The sequence below is a fragment of the Misgurnus anguillicaudatus genome, chromosome 18 (assembly GCF_027580225.2).
Source record: "Misgurnus anguillicaudatus chromosome 18, ASM2758022v2, whole genome shotgun sequence".
NCBI classification, from domain to species: Eukaryota; Metazoa; Chordata; class Actinopteri; order Cypriniformes; family Cobitidae; genus Misgurnus; species Misgurnus anguillicaudatus.
Genome location: NC_073354.2, coordinates 36,834,512 through 36,858,322, shown reverse-complemented (window position 1 = coordinate 36,858,322; position 23,811 = coordinate 36,834,512). Strand labels below are relative to the sequence as shown.

The 23,811-nt window shown below is 36.4% G+C and overlaps 1 protein-coding gene across 4 annotated transcripts in view; it reads left to right on the top strand.

The window, feature by feature from the left end:
- The window catches only part of LOC129429437 (MAM domain-containing glycosylphosphatidylinositol anchor protein 2), a 105,987-nt gene that overhangs the window by 80,503 nt on the left and 1,673 nt on the right, over nt 1-23,811 (top strand). For all 4 annotated transcript variants that reach the window (XM_055186137.2, XM_073856429.1, XM_055186139.2 and 1 more), the window contains exons 10-16: nt 5,403-5,551; nt 10,040-10,217; nt 17,013-17,033; nt 17,636-17,791; nt 20,501-20,662; nt 21,317-21,450; nt 21,668-21,767. In XM_055186137.2, coding sequence (XP_055042112.2) covers nt 5,403-5,551; nt 10,040-10,217; nt 17,013-17,033; nt 17,636-17,791; nt 20,501-20,662; nt 21,317-21,450; nt 21,668-21,767 — 900 coding nt within the window. The remainder of the gene's footprint in view (nt 1-5,402; nt 5,552-10,039; nt 10,218-17,012; nt 17,034-17,635; nt 17,792-20,500; nt 20,663-21,316; nt 21,451-21,667; nt 21,768-23,811) is intronic.

Below are 23,811 nucleotides of genomic sequence, written 5' to 3'. Positions count from 1 at the left end.
TTCTCCAGAGGCGTTCAGTCGTCCACTATCTGATGAACCCTGAAATCTGGCCCTTGTTCTGCAGATCTGCTGTAGGTTTAATGAGTTTGTTTTCACGGAGGCTAAATTTTCTCTTAAACATATAGATGACCTGACGGGAGGAGTTCTAACAGGCCAATCAGTGTGCTTGCAATGTAGACCGAACGCATTGTTAACTATAAAGGCATCTTAACTGAGAAATACTTAATTAATTTAGCTCTGTATTCTCTTGTGAGTGATTTGAGAACAATATGACCAAATCTGTTTTAAAAGCCAGATAGACTGTTTTGTAAAGAAATGTTTCTGACATGCTTTGTTAGCGTTTGTCTTATTAAAGTGAGTTTAATTTGACGCTAGAGTAGTTTTCATTAAAAGGTGAATTGCTGATGATGAGATGCGCTTTTGAATCTTCATGCTGAGATTATATGATAATATGTCAGGAAACGTGATGATGACAAGAAACAAAACACAATTCATCACTTTCCCACTACTTTCTCTACATTGTTTGACTAAATACACATTTACAAAATATGGCTGGAGTATTGGTGGATTATGGATGGAATATACTTTACACATACTTCACTCATACTCTATATTTAATTTACACTCACCTAAAGGATTATTAGGAACACCATACTAATACTGTGTTTCGCCTTCAGAACTGCCCTAATTCTACGTGACATTGATTTAACAAGGTCTTTATAAATGTTGGCCCATTTGATAGGATAGCATCTTGCAGTTGATGGAGATTTGGATGCACATCCAGAACAGGAAGCTCTCGTTCCACCACATCCCAAATATGCTCTATTGGGTTGAGATCTGGTGACTATGGGGGCTATTTTAGTACAGTGAACTCATTGTCATGTTCAAGAAACCAATTTGAAATGATTCGAGCTTTGTGACATGATGCATTATCATGCTGAAAGTAGCCATCAGAGGATGAGTACATGGTGGTCATAAAGGGATGGACATGGTCAGAAACAATGCTCAGGTAGGCAGTGGCATTTAAACGATGCCAGATTGGAACTAAGGGCCCTAAAGTGTGCCAAGAAAACATCCCCCACACCATTACACCACCAACACCAGCCTGCACAGTGGTAACAAGACATGATGGATCCATGTTCTCATTCTGTTTACTACTCTACCATCTGAATGTGTCAACAGAAAACGAGACTCATCAGACCAGGAAACATTTTTCAGTCTTCAACTGTCCAATTTTGGTGAGCTCGTGCAAATTGTAGCCTCTTTTTCCTATTTGTAGTGGAGATGAGTGGTACCAGTGGGGTCTTCTGCTGTTGTAGCCCATCCACCTCAAGGTTGTGCGTGTTGTGGCTTCACAAATGCTTTGCTGCATACCTCGGTTGTAACGAGTGGATATTTCAGTCAAAATTACTCTTCTATCAGCTTGAATCAGTCGGCTCATTTTCCTCTGACCTCTAGCATCAACAAGACATTTTCGCCCACAGGACTGATGCATACTGGATGTTTTTCCCGTTTCACTCCATTCTTTGTAAACTCTAAAAATGGTTGAGAAGATTGTGAAATACTCAGATGGCCCGTCTGGCACCAACAACCATGCCAGGCTCAAAATTACTTAAATCACCTTTCTTTTCCATTCTGACATTCAGTTTGGAGTTCAGGAGATTGTCTTGACCAGGACCACACCCCTAAATGCATTGAAGTAACTGCCATGTGATTGGTTAATTAGATAATTGCATTAATGAGAAATTGAACAGGGGTTCCTAATAATCCTTTAGGTGAGTGTATATTCCACTCATTCTCAATCTATATTTCACTCATGCTTCAGTCATACTCCAGTGGTGTTAAGGAGCTGAAAACAGAGTTAGTTTATTTTTTTCAGTACAGTTCATTGCCCTCATGCTGTTCAACAAGGTTTACTGTTGCAATTTTCTCTGTAAGCTTTATTCAGAATTGAGCATTGAGTCAGTAAATCTGCTGAAACAATAACATGTTATTTGCTGCAGAACACTTGAGCTGTTTACAAGTGCTTTTAATGGCTGTAAGGATAAAATCGTTTCCTTTAAATGTTTAAGAACTTCTTTATTTTGTTATTAAATAGTTCTGGGTTGTGGATGTACATCATGTGTAGTTGACTTACTTGACTTTTAAATGTGTAATGTTAACGGATAATAAACAGTTCAGTATGTGAGTTATATGTACACACAGCAGTGATTTTCTCTCAGAATGTTGTCGAATGCTAACTGTTGTTGTTTAGGAATGATATTAATGTTAATTTGTGTTTCTAAAGATTTAATTAGTATTGATGAATGTCTAATGTTAATGTTTGGGTTTTTTTGTTATTCACTATAAAGCTGCTTTGCAACAATGCACAGTACTGTAGAGCGCTATTAGTCAGCTGCAAATATGGTTTGGCCCAGAAAAATTCTAACAAAAGGTTTCTCGGTGGTTTACAGTAGTATCAGATGTACTTAAAAACATACTAAAAGTTTACCAAAGTTTGACGTCAAAATGGCGTCCGTCAGGTCCTTAAAATGACCATTACTCCATTGTATTCCCTCTAAACCAGCAATACTGGTGCCGGATACATGTTTTGACCATGTAATATTTTAATAAGCATATTTGAATAATAGATGAGTGATTACAAGTACAATTATATATAAAAGAAATTGGTTATAGGCATATTTATGCAAAAAAAAAAAACAAGTACAAGTAAATGCATATTTCTCCTTTCTCATAACATTTTGCCTAGTGTTGGTGGTTTCTTTGGTTCATAACCATTCTTTTGAATCTAATAAAAATACATTCATTAGAATTGTGTTGGTACTGTAAAATTAGTCAAAACAGGGCTGCCACGTGAAGCCTAAGTACCGTTAACCCCTTTTATTTATTTATTTATTTTTATTTTAGAATGTGTTTTTTGCCTTTTTAATACTTTTCTTATTTATACATATCTTTTTTATTTTCTTCAGTTGTTTCCTCTTATTCTGGTTTATTTTGTATACTTTTTTTGCACTGTGACCTTTACTAGATTTACCTTTAGTCATCACACTCTTTCTCCCATAGAGGTTGATTATAGTAATTCTCACAATTCCCAACTTGACATGGTCCACAAGTAGTCCATATGCCCTCAAACTGCACTGTTGTGTTTGGCAGACAGTTGTGCAATTACAGTGGATCATCTGCAAGAGGCTTTCTCGAGCAGCAGTCTTTCCATTGCATAGACCCCACAGGTTGGGTCGTGCAAGTTCACTTTACTTTGGCTTGGTTAGCTTTTAAGTTTAGTACCACTTCAGAGTGGGTTTGGTTGTGCTGGCTGGGAGTACACTGCATTATTCCAGTCTGGACAGGACAAGAGCCTGGGACTAGAACTTGTATAGCATGCTCACATAGAAAAGGTCTAATTTTACTACTGTTGTAGAGAATGAATCTACAAGAGCGGGCGGTGCTGGCAACATGCTCTGTGAAACTAAGCTGACCATCACTGACCAAACCCAGGTTTCTGGCTGTCCTGAAAGGCGTAATGGTCAAAGAACCAAGTTAAATGAAAAGATTGTGATGAATGTTAGGGCCAGATGATATAACAAGCAGTTTTGTCTTTGCAAAGTTCAGCTGGAGATGACAATCCTTCATCCAGAGTGGCATAGCAGAGGTAGAAAAAAGCCATGTTTCTCGAAATGATAGAACTCAGGAATGTTATGTCAATGTTATAGAAAAGAACAGTGGTCCAAGCACTGAGCCTTGAGGTACCCCGGTATTGAGACGTCACCTCTAACGGATACTCTAAATGACCTCCCTGAGAGGTAAGACCTGAACCATAGTAGGGCCGTGCCAGAGACAACCATAGCCTTGAGGGTCGACAGGAGGATGTGGGGATTGACAATGTCAACAGTAGCAGATAGATCCAGTAGGGTCAGTACAGATTATTTGCCCTTGTCTGCCTTAGAGCTTCCATGACTGAGAGTAGCACAGTTTCAGTGTAATGACCGCTCTTGAAACCAGACTGGTTGCTGTCTAGAAGGTTATTTTGTGTGAAGAAGGAGGAGAGCTGCTCTAAAAGCACACGCTCAAGAGTCTTGGCAATGAAGGCAAGAAGAGATAGTGGTCTGTAGTTTTCTAACATTGCAGGATTAATTTTGGGTTTCTTCAGCAGTGGTGTTATCTAGGCCTCTTTAAAAGCTTTTGGGAATGTACCAGTGTAAAGAGATGCATTAGTCATGTGGGTGAGAGCAGGGATAACCAATGGAGGAATGGCCAGAAGGAGATGGGTGGGTATGGGGTTCTAGCGGGCAGGTAGTCAGGTGGTTAGAAAAAAAGATTGTGGTTCCGCTAGAAGAGAGAAAGAGGGCATGCGTCAGAAGTTTGAACATGTGCAAGAGGTGGCAGCGCAGAGAACGGACTGCTGATAGTGTTAGTTTTCTTCACAAAGAAAGAAGCAAAATTGTCAGCCATTAAGTCAGATGAAGGTGGGGGGCGGTTAAAGGTTCAAGTTATATTCATAAATATAACTTTTTTTTAATATTTTTGGCCTTTTATTTAAACAGTGATAGAGGAGAGGACAGCAAAGTACATGGAGGAGAGAGGGTAAGGGATCGGCAAATGACCACAAGCCGAAAGTGCGAAAGCACCACATGTCGGAGCGCTGCCCACTACACCATCAGCTCCTACGGTGAAACTAATCTTGCATTTAGCAATGACGCTGGTAATGATGATTCTCTTAGACAAATCAGTTATCTACAGTGCTTTCACATTATGCTTAGCATTAGCCCAGCTGGCTTGGAACCTCAACTGAAGTTGTACTAAAAAAGTGTTGTTTACTACGTAATGTACCCATTAAAAGCCCCCAAAAGTGAGCTGAAAAGCTTCATCCTGGCTGTCCACCAGTTTCCATTCCCAAATCTGGGTGGGGGTGTGTAATTTAAGTAGTCAAATGTTTATTTTGTTTGAACAAAATGGAATACACTGTGCTACCAACAACATTTCAATGAGGCAAGCAATATGTCAGTATTCTTTTCCACCATCTTCTTAATTGCTAACAATTGAGAATTTAGTTTTGTTAGGTTTAGTATAATGCCACTTTTATACTCAAAAATATCTATAGAGGATGCATTACATATGTAACACCTTATTCAAGTTTAAATGAATAACCATTTTAGAGGGCTCACACACAGGCCTCGGTTCGGGCTAATTCAGAGTTGTTTATGATCAAAGTTACACAACTCAACTCAAATTTAAGTTATTTTTTGGTGCAATGCATTTTACATTGAATGTCATGTCAAGGGACACCTAATACTACAAAAAACAGTTGAGAAACCTTTTGTTAGAATTTTTTTAGGGTTAGGTGTTTTTTTTTCATATATGCAGCCACCTAAACCTGAATTTAATGTGTTTTTATTTTCTTACAGGTAAAGCTTACGCTCCTGAGTTTTACTATGACACTTACAGTCCTCTATGGCAGAACAGACCGCGTGTTTACGGCTATAAGCTGCAGTGGACACAGATGAATCCTAATGCTGTAGACCGAGTCATGGCGTATCGCTTGGGAATACGACAGGTACAATCTTCAGTTAAATCCCATCTTTATCTTCTTTTCTGTACAGGAGAAGGACAGGAATAGATAAATGCAACTTTACTCTTTGTTTTATTGATTTTTTTGTTTTGTTTGTTTATTCATTAAATCATACAGACACATGACTCTTCAGTGGATTAACTTTAGTAAAATATAAAACAGTGTTTATTAAATTACAGCCGTATTGCATTTTTTTTAACGATGAGAATAAAACATTTGTGTAACGTGAGAGCTGGTGTAGACAGACGAGGACGATGAGGATTATAAAACATTACTAACTTTAATGGAAAAATGACAAGCAATATACATCCAACATAAGACACACAAGATCTGACAAAAGACAAAACGAAAGCAGGGGTATATATATAGGTGAACAATATATGACAATGATGATTACAGACAACAGCTGCAAACTATGAAACATAAAGGCATACAAACGCAACCAAGGCTATACTGTGACCGTTTAATTGACAGATTTTCTTTAGTCTAATTAATGGTGGATTACAGCGTTTGTGTGCTTACAGCTGCCGTTCACAAACAGATTCATCAGACAATCCAGAACAAATCATTTTACCCATAATGCTTCATACCAATGGAGATAAAAATGACATAAAGTGCCATTAAAATATTGTGTTAATCTGCTGCTTTCTATCAGGGTTGCTGGATTAAGACAAATTGAGTATTTGACACAGATTATAATAAATGACAGGATGGCATCTGTCTGCTGTCAGTCGATTTATTCATTCAGTACTGTACTGTAATTCATTTCTCAAAGCTCACAGCTGTATTCAACTAAGGTGTCAAATATAAAATCATGGTAACACTTTACAATAAGGTTGTATTTGTTAACATGAGTTAATGCATTAACTATCATAAACTTACTTCTTCTGCATTTATTCATCTTAGTTCATGTTAATTTTGCATTTACTAATACATTTTTAAAATCCAAATTTGTAACTGTTAACATTAATTAATGCACCATGATCTGTACTAACTGTATCAACATTAATTAACATTAATAAATTTTGGAAATATTCCAGAAACATAACAGGAATTTATGGGAATTTACAGGTATTTATAGGAATTATTTGGAAATTTAGGGAAATTTATATCATATACAATCATACATAAACATCTTGTTTGGTCATAAGCAGACATGCAAGGTAATAAAAGTTTTTAAAATGAGGTCTTGACTGATTTAATTGATTATTTTATTGAGTAACACAAGAGCAAAATAAACATTATTATAATAGTGCTAGCTTACATTAGATATCATAAACACATTTAAGTATTTGCTAGTTAAACTGTAAAAATACAGCAAGAATGGCATCTGTGGTATCAAAACCTGAAAGTAGAGGGGAATATATGAAGATGATTTTTTTAATTTCAGTGTGTGTGGTGGGGGTCATTTTTAGACACTACTTTTTAATAATCTCACCTAAATGTTTTCTCAGTCAGTGTTCAACTGAAATTGCATTTAATCTTGTAAAGGGGCAACAGTGGTTCATGTAGGTTAAATCGGAAGGTTGGTGGTTCAATCCCAGCTCCACCGGACCAAGTGTCGAGATGTCCTTGATCAAGACACGTAACCCCAGCTGCTCCCGATGAGCTGGATGCTGCCTTGCGGCTGAAACCGCCGTCGGTGTATGAATGTGAATGTGAGGCAAATTGTAAAGTGCTTTATATGGCCATGGGTCTGTTAAAAGCGCTATATAAATGCTGTACATTTACCAAAAACAAAATTATGATGCAAGATTTTTTTTACTACATTTAAGTTCCCTGGTATAGGCAACATTGCATTTTTTTCAAATTCCTGGTTTATTCCAATTAATTTCCATTAATTCCTGTTAATCATTATTAACATTTATTTAACCAGGTAAATCAATTGAGAATCAGTTCTCATTTATAATGACAACCTGACTTAATGTCCATATATTCTCGTCAATTCCCATGAGAAAGTTTCCAGAATTTTGCAACCGTACCGTATTGATTTGTCATATTCATACGTGTTATGTGGATGATGGTCAAATCTATCCAGCAGATCTTTTCCTGATGAGTCTCTTAGACTCGTCATTAAAGGGTTCGTTCACCCCAAAATGACAGTTTTATCATGAATCACTTAACCCTGTGTTGTTCTAAACCACCAAGTGCTCCGGTTGTCTTCAGAACTCATTTTTAGATATTTTTGTTGAAATCTGGGAGGTTTCTGTCTGTCTACTGCAGTTTGATTTTCACATTTCTTTCCCCAGAAAAACATGAAAGACATCACCTAAAAGGTGCTGACGTCACCTGCTGACATAGTTGCCAGCGTAGACATAGAATACACTGGCAAGTAATTTGTGCATTTATACGGGCTGTTTAAAGGTGCAGTGTGTAATTTTTAGAAGAATCTCTTGACAAAAATGCAAAATAATATACAAAACTATATTATCAGGGGTGTATAAAGACCTTTTTATAATGAACTGTTATGTTTTTATTACCTTAGAATGAGACGTTTTTATGTACATACACAGAGGGTCCCCCTTAAGTGGAGGTCGCCATTTTGTGCCTCCATGTTTCTACAGAGGCCTTTAATGGACAAACTTATTTACTAAGTTGTCTCTGACGATGACATGTTTTACGGTGGCGGCTACTGTAGCTTCTCTATGTGTTTCAAAAGCAAGGGGTGAGCAGTGGATTGAGGCGTTGGTTGCAATTCGCAACATCACCACTAGATGCTGCTCAATTTAACACACTGCACCTTTAAGTATTGCTTACAATGTTTGCATAATGGCTAAAATAAAAAAGTGAAAAAAAAAAAAAACATTGTCAACTACATCAGCAGGTGACGTCAGCAGCATGCACCGTAGTGTGCTTGTGAATATGCATTGAAAGACCAATGAGAAGAACAAATAGTTGAATAAAATTGTTTGTTTTGTTTTCTTTGCACACAAAAGCGTTCTCGTCGCATTATAATATTATTATTGAACTACTGATGGCACATGGACCTTTTATTTAAGTTTATTTGTATAGGGACAGATACAATAAACATAGACAACAAGAGACAGTCATTCAATGCATGCATCATAGTGCTTGTAGCTTAAGCTAATTTGCAACATTTGTTCTTTTTATCGATGCCTTCAATTTTTTTCTGGGCTTGATTGTGAAACTAATTGAAGTCAATTGGACAGACAGAAGCCTCCCAGTTTTCATCAGAAATATCTAAAAATGAGTTCTGATGACAATTAAAGGACTTGGTGGTTTAGAACGACACCGGGGTAATGATAAAATGATCATTTTGGGGTGAACTAACCCTTCAAGAAACATTTGCATTTCTGAAGAGTCTTCATGCACATAGCTCATCATTATAAATGAAATGTTATGATGTTGTTATGAATTTTAATGATGTTGGCCAGCTTCAGGTAAATAATGTCAATGTGTTGCCATTCCCAGAGAGAGAGAGAGAGAGAGAGAGACTGAGAGAGAGACTGAGGGAGATTGTTCATAAATAAATAAACAGGCGTCAGCAGAGCTCTGGATGTTGAGGATGATGCTTTAACACGTTCAGCAGAAGTCAATGTGTGAAGAGATGTGAGGTTATTTTTAGTTTCTCTCTGAATCATTATCATTTCCCCTCAGCTCTGCTCTTGAATTAATACTGAAGTCTCCACACAGCAATGATTTTCTTTGGTTGCTGCTAAAAATGAAGCTTGAGTTCAAAGCCCTTGACAAAGGTTACAGAAGATTCATTCGAGTTCATTTGCCTCTGCTGCAAACAATTCAAGGGATTTGTAAGGTTTAGATTTGTGTTCCCCACATGATAGTAATGTTTGTTTAAACAGGCATCCCTGTGTTTTGTGAAGGTTTGGCATTTAACTAAACCATCTGGTCCTGACTAAAGACACTTAATGAGACTCTGAGCTGATTCAGTCCAATAGCTGTCAGGTAAACAGGATTTGGCATGATGGTAAATGACACAGAGCAGCGCAGTTACTGAATAATGCAGCTGTTCCCAAAAACCAAACGGCACTTTTCCAAATGACTGTTGGACTCCAGCAAAACTCAAGCGCTTGTCTGCCAATAACTCTGCAACTTTCAACTTCAATTAAAACTCTTAATGCCATCTCCTGTCACAGATCACATCACAAACTCCCACAGATAGAGACGCACTTGTGTGTGTGAGCAAATAAAGTTGTATTACACTTAAACTCTGCTGCATTTAGCTGAGTTACTCTCTTAACATTGTTAGTTGACTTATAAACGTCGGTCTGCGTGCTCAGCATGATTTCTCACCGCACTGTTTATTTCTCCTGTACGCCAGAGGGTCCACGCCATCGACTTTCTTGTCTGTATTGTCAGTAGAAATGTCAGGGAGCTCGGGGTCGATGTCCTGTCACTGATTTCAGCGCTCGGTCTCATTAAATGAATCCACGGTGACAGGTGCGTGGCGATCCTAACAGATGCTGTGACCCACTGATGCTTTCTCTCCTTCAGACCGGACAGCAGAGATGGTGGGAGCAGGAGATTCCTGTAGATGGAAACATTCAGAAAGGAGAACTGATCACACACAATCTAACAGAGCTCATCAGACCCGAGGCGTACGTGGTCCGATTGACGCCTATCATGCGGTTTGGAGAGGGCGACTCGACTATCAGGATCGTCACCTATAGTGGTAAGTGTGAAAGTTTATAAACACAAAGTCTTACGATGAGTAGATCTATGGAGGAGATATCTGCCATCTGATCTCACCATCTGGGTTTTTAAGATTCTTCTCCAGTGGCGGCCGGTGACTTCTTTTTTCGAGGGCACACAATGCGAAGTTCGTCACAACATGTATGTAGTCCATCGTGTGTGTGGCTCGTAATTTCAAAATATGTGTTCGGCACGTTGATCTGCATCACGTGTCTTGTCAAAATAAGTGCCTGCTGCAGATGCGTCTAAAGGGTTTATGATAAAAGAGACGCTCGCGTTTGCCAGATACTCGCATAATCTCATGCATAACGGTTTTGACGCGTGTGCAACAGGCACTTATTTTGACAAAACACGTGATGTATATGGTTCACATGACACAACAAACACATATTTTGAAAACACGAGCAACACACATGACACTCCGAACACTTATTATGAATTTGCGCCCCTCAGATGCTCCTGCTCCCTCCCTCCTGCTCATCTCACATCATTTTATCTTCATACTGTAGATTATAAGATAATGATTGGATTCACACTACACTAGTTATATTACACTGACGTTCATAAACTCTAAACTTATAACACTTAAGGGGGTTGAAATCTATGAACTGGTTAAGTTCAGGGTTTGTAAATGTGGGATTGTTTTCAGAGAGCTCCGTATAATCATTAATAATTTAACTCATGAGGATCCAACAGAAAGAATCAAAGAGTTTATATGATGAAACTAAAAAAATCATTTCTGTGTTGAGTGAAGCAGATGAATAAACAGCGTGAACAGTGATGTAATATTTCACATCTAAAAATATTCACTGACAGTATTGTTTATGTAGGAAAGTTAATATGAGTATTAATGTGACCTGCAGTGCAACCCATCATTTTGTTATACTAAAGACACGCAGTGGATCATTAGCGCTGTAAAGCTGTCGTCTAGTTATTTTTGCGACTGACCTTACTGCATATGCATTTCTAGGCGTTTTCCTTTCGGATGCAAAATTTATGGGAGGAGATTATTTAAATGATTCACGCAACGCGATTTACTAATGTTTGTGCGTGTGATATTACTGCTATTTGCGGCATTATTTAACAGCGAAAAAAAGGCATCACACAGATCAGAGAGCTTGTGGTACAAAGAAGAGGAGAGATAGAGGAACTTATTATTCAAAAATATTGGTTGCCAAGTCATGTTATTTTTTATTTGCTGGAAGAAATAAAACAAGAGTCACTAGGAGAAGAACTTAATTTTTTGTCCTCCAGTTCTTTTCAGTGTCGTATGGCTTCATTAGCTGTGAAGCAGAGATGTTCACAAGTCTCTGAGCTCGAGTCCAAGTCAAGTCTCAAGTCTCTGGGCTCGAGTCCAAGTCAAGTCTCAAGTCTCGTTGTAACAAATAAAACTCTAATAACAAATAAAGAAATTACAAACATTTATAAAAAAGAACAAAGTTGCACATTAAGTAAGGTCTAAAATTAGCATTATGTACATAAATTAAATTAAATGGATAATAACACTGTCTTTATTGTACAAATTAAATATTATTATTATATTTTTGAGCAATAGACGTGATTTTCTGTTTGTCTTGGGTTGTTTGATTAACATAAATGACACAGACTTAAGTAGGTTAATTGAGGTTACTGTCTCTTTATTAAGAACAAATAAGCCCAGACTGGTTTCTGACTGGTTTCTTAAGACATAAACAAATGTTTTTATTAAAAAATAAATACTGTGAGATCATTTTGTGTGAATGTGCCCTGTCAAGAAAAGAAAGATTTTATGTTGGCTTAACTTTTGAAACACTTCTCTCTGTATGTGCACTACTGAGGGCACTTAAAAGCATGCTCAAACACAGGCGGAGCGCTTCAGGAAGAAGATGCAGTCGCTTCACATAAAAATTTTACGTTGTTTTTCATTGCTCTATTCAGCAAATGGATGTTAATGGACTACACTACAGTATGACACAAAGTAGCGCAACTCTGAACCTGACTGGAGCTGGACCGGACACACTTAACCGCATGTGCGTACAGAAATCTGCTCAATTGAGCGCCTTTTTGCGGTTAAATTGTTTAACCATTTAAACAAGCCTTAGAAACAAGTTAATGATAAACTTACCCTATTTAAATTGCATATTAATCCGCAAATCGCATGCGAGGCGAACCGCGGATCCGTCACAGCACTACCCAAAGCTTCAGATGAGTGGGACAGCAGCAGCCGGTGCATTTGATTCGCGGCCGCGCGCGCGTAGCAGATACTTCACGTGTCACGTCGTGGACAGGTTGTAGGTAACGGAGGGAGGGGTATGACAGCGAGCTCATCAGACGTTTCCTAAAAATAAACATTGTTCACGAGTCGTGCGGCTCGAGTCCGAGTCGAGTCTGAAGTCTTTGAGGGTCGAGTCTCAAGTCGAGTCTGAAGTCACTGTGTGTGCGACTTAAGTCGCACTCGAGTCCGAGTCTCAAACTCGAGTCCCCATCTCTGCCGTGATGTCCGTGGTGCTGAACTCAAGCTCATCAGGTGTTAGTAGATCACCTGCACCTTATCAGCTCTGCTTAATTGTGACCCTGAACTAATGTGCGCCGCTCTTAGTAGATTGTGTTTTCATTATCAGCTGTTGTGCCTGCGTTATTTAATTTGTGCCTTTTTAGTACATAACCATCTGCACTTTTTTGGAATTGTGCTCTCGTGCTAATTTAGTAAATCTGGCCCAAAACGTTTTTGTGCTGATGAAATCGAGTTTAGAGTTGATAACTTAAAATACATTCAGTTCAGAATGTATTTGATTTAGTTTTAGTTTATTCATTGATTTCTATAAAATATTGAAATGTGAAAGTGAGCAGACTCATTGTTTGTCTGATTATATGTTTGTTTGAGCTTGTTTTCATCTTTAGATGAAAATGATTTTAAAAGATGTTATTTTCTAATATTAATGTCAGCAAACAGTAAAGCTTGTACACAGCTTTGAAAGAGGAACTACATCGAGCTTTACATCAAGTCTGGTATTTATTCTTCATCTGAAAGCATTTAGCTGTAGATCTGAAATCATCTGGGCCCGGTTCCCCGATAACGCTCACTCTTAGCACGCTAAGAAGGCTCAAAAAGATATATCTTAGCAAAGTTGTTTATGTTCCTAAGTGTGTTCCCCGAAGTGTCTCTTAGAAAAGCTTCTTAACACGCTGCCTCTAAGTACGACTTAACAATGTCGCTGTCCCAAGTGAAGGTGCTGAATTATTTGCGATCGATCGCTCAGGGATCGATTCTCCACTTCACGCGAAGGTGCATTACGGCGTTAAGAAAGACAACATGCTCTGTACAAATGGAACATTACTCAAATTATTCCAGTAACATTTATTTTAACATAGTTTAAGTTATCCGTCAAATATAGACTATTAATTCAATTATAAAATTGTCAGTAATACGGGTAGACGAACCGGGTATTCCTCGCTAATCATCCACGTTAAACATGGGTTTAACGACTTTAAAAAAATATTTAATACCCTTTTATACTAATGGTAATGTACTACGATCAGAATTGATTGGCAAGCAGCTGCAGTTACTTCTGTTTAATGCGGTATTGCTGGCCATTGTTTAATGTTTTCAATAAAAAGCAATATCTACAATGAACAGAGAGAGAGAGAGAGAGAGAGAGAGAGAGAGAGAATTAGATACAGAATTATGGTCTGAGAAGATCCAGCAGCTCCATTATGGGTTGTCTTGGGAGGCAATTTTTTTTATTTAGCCACGTCAGGCAAAATGTCATAAGTGTTGCCGAATAATAAAATTGTCATGGACTATACGGTTACGCGGCCGGTGTAGAAGTCTGTTCCCCCTGTGTTTCACTTTAGTTTAGTCTTTTTATCGCGTTTTTATCACATTATATGTTTATTCTTTATATACATTGAAAGTTTTAATGGCTACTGAGATGTATATGTGTGCATTTATGTAATGTATCTTGACTCTTCTTGATTGTAAGTCAATTATTTTAACAGTATGAATCATATTATATGTATAATATATATTTATTATGTTTGGAAACATAACAGTTTTAAAACAAACAGTAGAGAAAAAAGAAAAGAAAATGACAGGCTATATGTTAAAAGACATAAAACTGTCAAATATGAAATATTTAATAAATTGTGTAATAGAATACATGATATTATTGCTTTTTAGTATAACCAATTGAATTCTAAATAAATTATAAATATAACGTGATGAAAACGTTATAAACATAGAGTGAACAGACTTCAATGAGGAACAAACACCGGCGCCGTCTTTGATTCATTAGTTCTGATACCAAATAAAGTCAACTGCATAAATAGTCCTGTATCCATTGCAAACATATTTTATTATAAGTCTTAAAAATGTCCATAACATAAAATCATTGTCAGCATACCATAGTTTGACTTGTACTGCGCTGCGCTGATTTCTAAAGACTGCGGCGATAGCGTTTTGCGCTCAAACAACGCTAAGAGAGAGCTTACGAATGGTCCAGACCAACCTTACGAAAGTGTGACTTACAGAAGATATACTTAGCGTACGAACGTTTTGGGAACCGTGCCATAGAGTTAAGAGAGAGGTTAAGGAATAGGTTAAGAACTACTTAGCGATAAGAACGTTTTGGGGAACCGGGCCCAGATTGTTATCCGTTCTTTGTTGTGTCGGACATCAGCTCTTATTGTGATATCACATTACTCATTCAAGTCTACACAAAGCTGGGCTGAATCGTATTTAAACATATATTTTAGATACCATGTTTTAAAATATTACATATCATGTTTTTGGAGGATCAGTATGAGATGCTCTGAGCTGATTTGTGATCAGTAAAGTTAATCCTTCAGCATTAACCCAGTTAGCATTTATTCAATGTGATAGAAATCAATGAAAGAAACATCACTGATGGTTAAGACCCAACAATAACAAAAACAACTTCTAGAAGAAAAGAAATAAATCCAGCTTTAGGTTTCCTTGACCTTTATTGTGTTTTCTGTGGATGTTTGTTTTCTCGCTTGAGCAATAAACTTGTTTTGAAATGAATTATTGTGTAGATCAGATGACATCAGACACACACGTGTACACATGTACAGTAACTTAAGTGTATATCACAATATATTAACACTCAGAAGCATTTTTCACTTCTGTATTTCAAATCTATTAAATGTCAGTATTGTTTCATCTTTAATGTAAATGTTGTCATTGATCAGTATATTGTTAGTCATTGATTGAAATGTTTTTGTATTAAACATCTGTTATTATTATTATTATCATGTCAGCTGTGCTGTAGCTTCGAGTTTTGATGCAGATTGTAGTAGTTTTTCATAGTTGTTTTATTTTCAGGTGTTTTATGTGAGGCCGAGTCGTCTGCTGTCACTGTGGGTTTAATGTTTTGTATTGTTGTTTACTGTCATCAGACATGTTAATGTGGAAGACAATATTTCATAAAGTTACACCAAACCCTTGTATTTACGGTAATACAAGTCACGTAACTTTTCGATTTTGAGGAATTTCCGTGTTTTTTCATGTTCATATAATGAATTTCTGTTTATGTGTCACTGTCACGTATTGGTTACTCAACTGTTTTGTCCTTGTCGCTTCAGTTTAGGGTTAGATTTACATAAAATGACATCCTTACCCAAACTCTAACCCTAACGCCAGGCGACAATAGTTCAAAATCAGAAAATATAAAAAATAAATCAGAAAAAATGTATAAACCAAGTGGAATTAAACAGTTGTCACCTGGCGTTGGGGTTAGAGTTAGGTTTGGGTAGGGATGTCATTGTGAAAATCTAACCCTAAACCGACGCGAAAATGGTAAGAAAATAGGAAAAGAGAATGCAACGGACGTAATAGTATTGAAGTCCCCAGTTCGTCAATAAATGAAGCGAAAGGTATACCCTCCGCGTCAACATATTGACGCATGGTCAAGTGTCATCAAATATTGACGCCATGGGGTGAGACTGGGTTGAACGCAAACACCAAATCTAACTCTTAACAAAGTGACAATGGTTTGAAAATAGGAAGAAGCAGTTGAGTAACCAATACATGACAGTGACAAGTAAACAGAAATTCATGAAAATATTACAAAAAAAATCTAAAAGTTAGGTGACTATATCATGAAATTTCGTGAGACTGGGCAGCTTGTTCACACTGAGGGATTCCGGTTATCTTACGGGAATGTTACTACTGTAGTTCCTCTTTACAGGAGCGATCCCAGAACATTTACAAGGCGTTCACACAGAAGCCTCTCTTACTATTTTACAGGTATTTTCTGGCACCAAAGTGCTGTGTGAATGAGTTTTAAGTGAAATAATGTATTGAACTGTATTAGAGTCAGTACCACATGTTTATAGTGATCATTAATAATAACTGGCCTGATTATTATCTTTTGTGCTGTTTATTGACTGTAGCGTCCCCTTGAGTTCTGAAGTTTGTTGTCATGAACCATGTACAGTTTGTTAAAAGGGAATCTATTATGAAAAATCCAATTTTACAAGGTGTTTGGACATAAATGTGTGTTGGCAGTGTGTGAACAGAACAATCCTACATTGTAAAAACATAAACCCTCTCCTTGTTGTTTAATCCCCAATAAACCAAAGCAGTCTCATTAAATATGCTGTATTCATTCTCTTGTTAATGTGATGTCACAGTGATAAAGCCCCACCCACATTGTTTTAAAGAGATACTCATGATTTAATTCATCTGAGAGAGTAACATAAGATGATGATGTTGTATGATGAAATGCTGGAATGATAAAGAGTTTTTAATAAATGTTTTTACTTCTCATTACAGCTCCTATTAATCCACATCTAAGTAAGTATTTATATTATATGTTTACCTGTCTGTGTATCTGTCTGTTTTTCTGTCAATCTGTCTTTTGGTCTGTCTGTCTGTCTGTCTGTCTTTGTTTGTTGGTTAGTTATTGTGATTCTGTGTTTATTATGTTGAGATCTCTCATGATATTTAAACACATGTCGGGCAGCACAGATGTTTTGTTTGTCTCTAGACGTCTCTCGTCTAGTCTAGTCTGCTCATGAGAATCTTCTCCATTTAAATTGTAACGTGTGAAGTCAAGAGCCAGCGGTCCTCTGACGGCCGTAAATCCCAAACACTTCACTGGAAACACTTCAGAGCCTTCGGATCCGAAGGTCGCCGCTCTTCGCTCATCCAGATTTTTATAAAGTCAATAAATATTTATCACCAAACAACACCTGCTGAATCTCAATGACTTTACACCAAATCTCATGAGCTGCTAAACTATTGTTTAAGAAATCAGACTGGAGACGCTTTTATTTCTCATTATTCTGACATGATGTTGATCACATGATTGGAAAGTTTCATCTTCCTGTAGTTTAGTCTCTTCAAGAAAGTCAAGACATGTACTGAGTGACTGAATGTTAATTATTTCTTCTCAGGAGAATTTCATTGTAGCTTTGAAGAGGAGCCCATGTGTATGTTTACTCAGGACAAAAGCGATGATTTTGATTGGACGAGACACAGCGCAGCCACTCGTGACACTAAATACACACCAAACACGGGTCCCAGCGGTGACCGCAGCGGATCTAAACAGGGTACGTCTCTCATCCCCGCCCGTCACCTTTTACAATACAACCTCCATTACAAAATCATCTCATTTCCTCATAAGAGGTTTATCTTCACACACTTCTGAGTCTCATCGGATCAAAACTTTGGAAATTTTGCAGCCGAGCAACTTCTAATCCTCGTGTTGATTTCAAAACTTATTTTAAATTACGTTCGTATCCAACCGAGTTCCAATTACCGCTCTGAGCAATTTCATTCAGATTAAATTTGCCTTTTCAAATGAGGTTGTCTGTTCCCAAACGGAGACAATACTTCACCCAGCAGGCCGTGGTGTTTATAAAGAAAGAGTCAGACCTGCTGTACTGACACATAAAGAAACAGGCGCTTGATTATCCTCAATGTCCTCTGCTTGTGTAATTCTGTACATGGACTTTAATGCCGTCTGACTGCGAGCCGTTTCATTACCGTATACAGAGTTTAATGATTTACGATGAAACTCAAAAAGGAAATTCTGTTTCATTTCAACTTTAATTCACAAACATCGTTTCAATAATGTCACCATCCATCATCTCTGTGTCTCAGTTATGCCCAACATCAGGACATAAAGAAAATATGAAGTAGGCTATGTGTTAATCTCATGAAGACACCTGTAGTTCACATTCAGTACCAACATAAAAATAAAAGTAGAAGACAAATCTGCTTTTATTTGTTTTTTATTTTGATTTATTTTGATGAACATAAGTGATTTAGTGAATGTCATGTTTACTGACATGATGTTATTTTAACACAATAAAATCTTTTCTTTCTGTTGACTGATTCACTCAGAAATAAGAGTTATTGGTTGCACTTTACATTACAGATGAGTAATAACTGGGTAATTTCATAGTAATATTATTTTTAAACTACATATTACAAGTAATTGCTATATGCAGACATTTACTCTGCTGTTTCTAGACAATAACAATGTCAATTGTGTTGATTTAAATGTATAATAAAATGGTAATAATTGTAGTGGATATGTACTTACTCTAACTGTTCAGTAATATTTCTGTAATTACACCAGCCTGATGATGTTATTAAGGAAGAAAATCTTGGTTACTTTTAAATGTTAATTTATAAATAATAACACAGTAATCAAAGAGACTAACCATGTCATAGTAGTTAGATGGTAAAATGTACAATTTAATCAGTTACTACCATAAAATAAATAAAGTAATTTCACAGAAACTACAGAGTAAAATACAGAATCACCTCCACAGTTATTACCATCTGATATATGATGAAAATGTTAAAGGGGACATTTCACAAGAGACTTTTTTAAGATGTCAAATAAATCTTTATTTGTCCCCAAAGTACATGTGAAGTTTTAGCTCAAAATACCATACAGAGAATTTAGTTGATTCTTTATTTGTGATATTATCACGAATTTCCACGTTTTTTCGTGATCGTATAACAAATTCACGTTTCCGTGTGATTATCACGTATTGGTTACTTAACTGTTTTGTCCTATTTTCTTACCATTGTTGCTTTGGTTTAGGGTTAGATTTACATAAAATGACATCTCTACCCCAACTCAACTCTAACCATAACACCAGGCAACATATAAAAAATTAACCAGAAAAAATAATATAAACCAACCTATACATAAAGTGACATTCTAATGCAAGCACCAAATCTAACCCTAAACCGAAATGACAATGGTTTAAAAATAGGACAAAACAGTTGAGTAACCAATACATGATAATCACACGAAAACAGGAATTCGTTATACGATCACAAAAAACGTGGAAATTCGTGATAATATCACAAAAAAGAATCAAAAAATTATGTTACTATATCACGAAACCTCGTGAGACTGGGTAGGTTAAAATTGCCACTTTGTAGGTGTGAGCAAAAAATGTGCTTTTTTGGGTGTGTTTTTTAAAATGCAAATGAGCTGATCTCTGAACTAAATGGCAGTGCCACAGTTGGATACTACAGATTAAGGGGTGGTATTACTATAATAAGATCCCCTTCTCACATCACAAGGGGAGTCAAATTTCAATGAGCTATTTTTTCACATGCTTGCAGAGAATGGTTTACCAAAACTAAGTTACTAGGTTGATCTTTTCACATTTTCCAGGTTGATAGTAGCACTGGGGACTCAATTATAGCACTTAAACATAAAGACAGATTTTGATGATATGTCCCCTTTTAAATTTAACAGACAAATGCCTGCTGCAGAACTTTTATTAACTTTTTTATCTTAACAACAAATACATCTCTTTGACATCTTTACATCTTTCATTATCAAGCTACATTGTTTATTCACAAAATTACTTTACAAGTTTAAGCAATCATCTGATGACAAATCTTTCAGTAAAAAAGTCTGAAAATGAGGAATGACAACACAGAAACACTGGAGAAAAGGGATGTCATGGCCATCCATAACAGCATAGACAAAGACAGATAGACCAACCGTCTACCCAAATCACACCGTGAACAAACATTTTATTATACCTTTAAATCAACACAATTTACATTGTTATTGTCTGGATATTGCACAGCAATACTTGTAATATGTGGTTTAAAAATAATATTAGCATGAAATTGTGTATATATTACCATAACATTACCCGGCTATTACCCATGTGTAAAGTAAAGTGTTACTAAGTTATTAGTATCATTAATAGTTGTGTATTGTGTGTGTGTGATCTCTCACAGGATGTCTCGTGTTTTTCTCTTTGTATCATTGTCAGGTTTTTATATGTACATTGAGACGTCCAGACCACGGAAAGATGGCGACACTGCTCGTCTCATGAGCCCCGTGTTCAACATCGCCCCTAAAAATCCTCACGGCATCACCAATCCTCCAGAATACTGCTTGACTTTCTATTACCACATGTATGGTAAACACATCGGTAAGTAGTATACTTCAATACACATTTATATTCATGAATATGATCACAAAAAGAAGACAGTGTTGCTTTAGATGACAGTCAGTATATAAATAAAAAACAGTATCCATTAAGATTTCTACACTTATTCTTACTATAGTAAAATTGTGGTAACTTGCTGTTTGCCTCCTGCAACATCAGAATCTGAAATTAAAATGATTCTGAAAAATTTCTTTAAAAAACACATCATGTGGTCAGATTGATCTCTATAGATGCTTTTATTTGTCTCTGAATATTAAAACTCTTCTGCCTCCTGATCTCACATTGCATACATTTTTTTTCAGCAGATGCTTTTTTATAAAGTCCAGAAATCAATGAAATGATTCATCCTGACATGAGAACAAATTGAGTTTCAGTAAAGGTTCAGAGAAAATCCTGATTTAAAATAAACAAAATAAATAAAGGTTTCATCTCTTTCTTAAATATTACGAGGGACGTGGTCGCTCATGATAACTTATAGGTGAACAGATTATTTGCTTGTGTCTACATTTACTGTAGTAAATCTCCCATAATGCACTGCAAACTCACTTCAGTCTGATAGATGACACACCCCCACTTCATTATCCAATCAGATTTCTCTTTTGTTGGATTAAAGCGATTGATGATTTTTTTCCACAGGTACATTGAATGCTTTTATGAAGCAGAAAGGTCAGTCGAGCTCAGACACCGGGCCGGTTTGGTCCCTCAGTGGGAGTCAAGGGGATCGCTGGAGACAAGCCAAAATTACCATTCATCCACTTTCATCTTTCCAGGTCAGACGGTTTATTCACTACAGAGATTCTCATGTAGGCTATAAAATAAAAAGAGTTGCCCGTCTACATGCTGATCTATTCTTAAACACAAAAGTCTCATAGATTCACCTCAGTTTATATGTGAGGAATGTGATGCATGATTTATTTGTAGTGATGTAATAATGGCACAGAATGAGTGATGTATGATGATATGACAATGATTCCATTCAACACACAGGTCATATTTGAAGGCATTCGTGGTCCAGGTATCGAAGGGGACATAGCCATCGATGATGTCACTCTCGAGGAGGGGCAGTGTCCTGACCCACCATCCAATCGTATGTATTAAATGTCTATCTCCATGGTAACCAGCCCATAATTGCGTGCACATGGCAACCACATTTTGTACAGGAGAGCTTTGTAATTACTCGAACAAACAGTGAGAAAAAATGAAATGATGGCGGATAACAGAAATACAGTTTGTGTGTTCAGTCTCTGCCGCTGGAGAAATCTCTCTCTCTCAGTAATCATTTTTAATCATTTATTTTTAATCAGGATTTTAACTCACAGTATCCCAACAGATCTCCCCACATAACTATAATACTGGATGGAAATCTCTTCATACATTGAACAGATGTGTTAAAAACAACACATTAGTGTTGATTCTGCACCCATCTCTGTGTTATTATTGAAACAACACATTTTGTGTTACTATTAACACAACTTTTGTTTTATTTTAACACAAAATCAACACAAAATTACATTTTATATATATATAATGGTGGGCAGGGCACAAACAAACGAAGGGTTAATTGTAACACATAATGTATTTCCACAGGGCCGATCAATCTGCTTTTGGTCTTTTTCTCTTACTGTCAGAAGATCTCCTTTGAATTTGTGTAAAGTTTTGATGTGTTTTGGGTAAGATCTTGAACAAAGAGTGTTTTTGAAAGTAAATTTCTTCATCTTATGATTTTTTTATTTCCGAGTTGGGTGTGTAAGACACCAAATCCAACCTTATATTATTTTAATCTCTGTCTTGTTAACTAAAACATAACACCAATTTGACTGATAGCTGGGATTGAAAACATTTTTACACAGCAGGGTTAGTCAGTGTTGGGTAAAGTTACTTTTAAAAGTAATGTGTTACAATACTAAGTTACTTCCCAAAAAGTAACTAATTGCGTTACTTAGTTGCTTTACATGGAAAGTAATGCTTATGTTACTTTTGCGTTACTTTTTCTTACTTGGCTGAGACTTGATCTCTTTCAGACCTTGCAGGTTTTTTTATGACTAAGAAGTTCTGCATTCAGAAATTGCATATTTCCATCGCAAAAATGTCAAACTCTGGCCTGCCATCTCTGTTTCTGACTCAAACTCTTCTCACTTAGACACGTATGCATAGAGTGCATAAATCTAAGTTAATACGTTCAGTTTTTTACATTGAATTAATTAAACTGAAAAGTAACTTGTGTTACTTTTTTTTAAAGTAACTCAAATATTTATATGTACATTTATAAAGTAATGCATTACTTTACTTGTTATCTCAGAAAAGTAATATTATTACGTAATGCACATTACTTATAATGCATTACCCCAACACTGGTTACAATGAAGCCTCGGGTAGACCATGATAATGTAATGAAAACAATCATAATGATAACTGTTAATACAATATCAGAGGAAATAACTCACTATTATCATTTTTTTCATGCATATGCATTTATATACATTGCTGCATAATAGACGGATGGTTAGATGAAGGATGATGGATGGATGAATGTGTGGATATTTATCTATTATAAGCAGATATAGAAACAATATCCACATTTAGTGTATAGAATATAACTAAATATTCTAGCAGGTGTTACAACAAACCCGTTTGCACTCCTGTCCTTTACAATGTAATTGTATGATAACGGTAAGTGTTGACTTTAAAGGAGCATTTCATCCGTAGAAACATTAATCTTTATTGAAAGTGCATCATATTTGTAGTCAAAATGTAACATACATTTGGTGCCTATTTGACAGAGAAAAGGGGTGTTTTTAGTCTCACCCCGTCAACAAAGATATTAGACTTCCTTCTTTCAATGATGCAAAATGATGATTTTTACATCATTGAAAGAAGGAAGTGCAACACTGAAAATTGTTTTTCTCCTCTTTCAGTGGCAACTGAAAAAATGATGCACAACCATTCAAAAACATGACTGGAGTTCTAACTATACAAAGCTTAATGCAAATGGGTGAAGTGTCACTTTAAGTGTTGATTTGTAGCAGAGATGTGTATGTTGATTGTATAAAAAATGATTCATCTAACTTAAATCTTTTTTGAATGATAGAGCCAAAGTCAAAAAGCTCCCTCTACAGTATAGATATATTTTA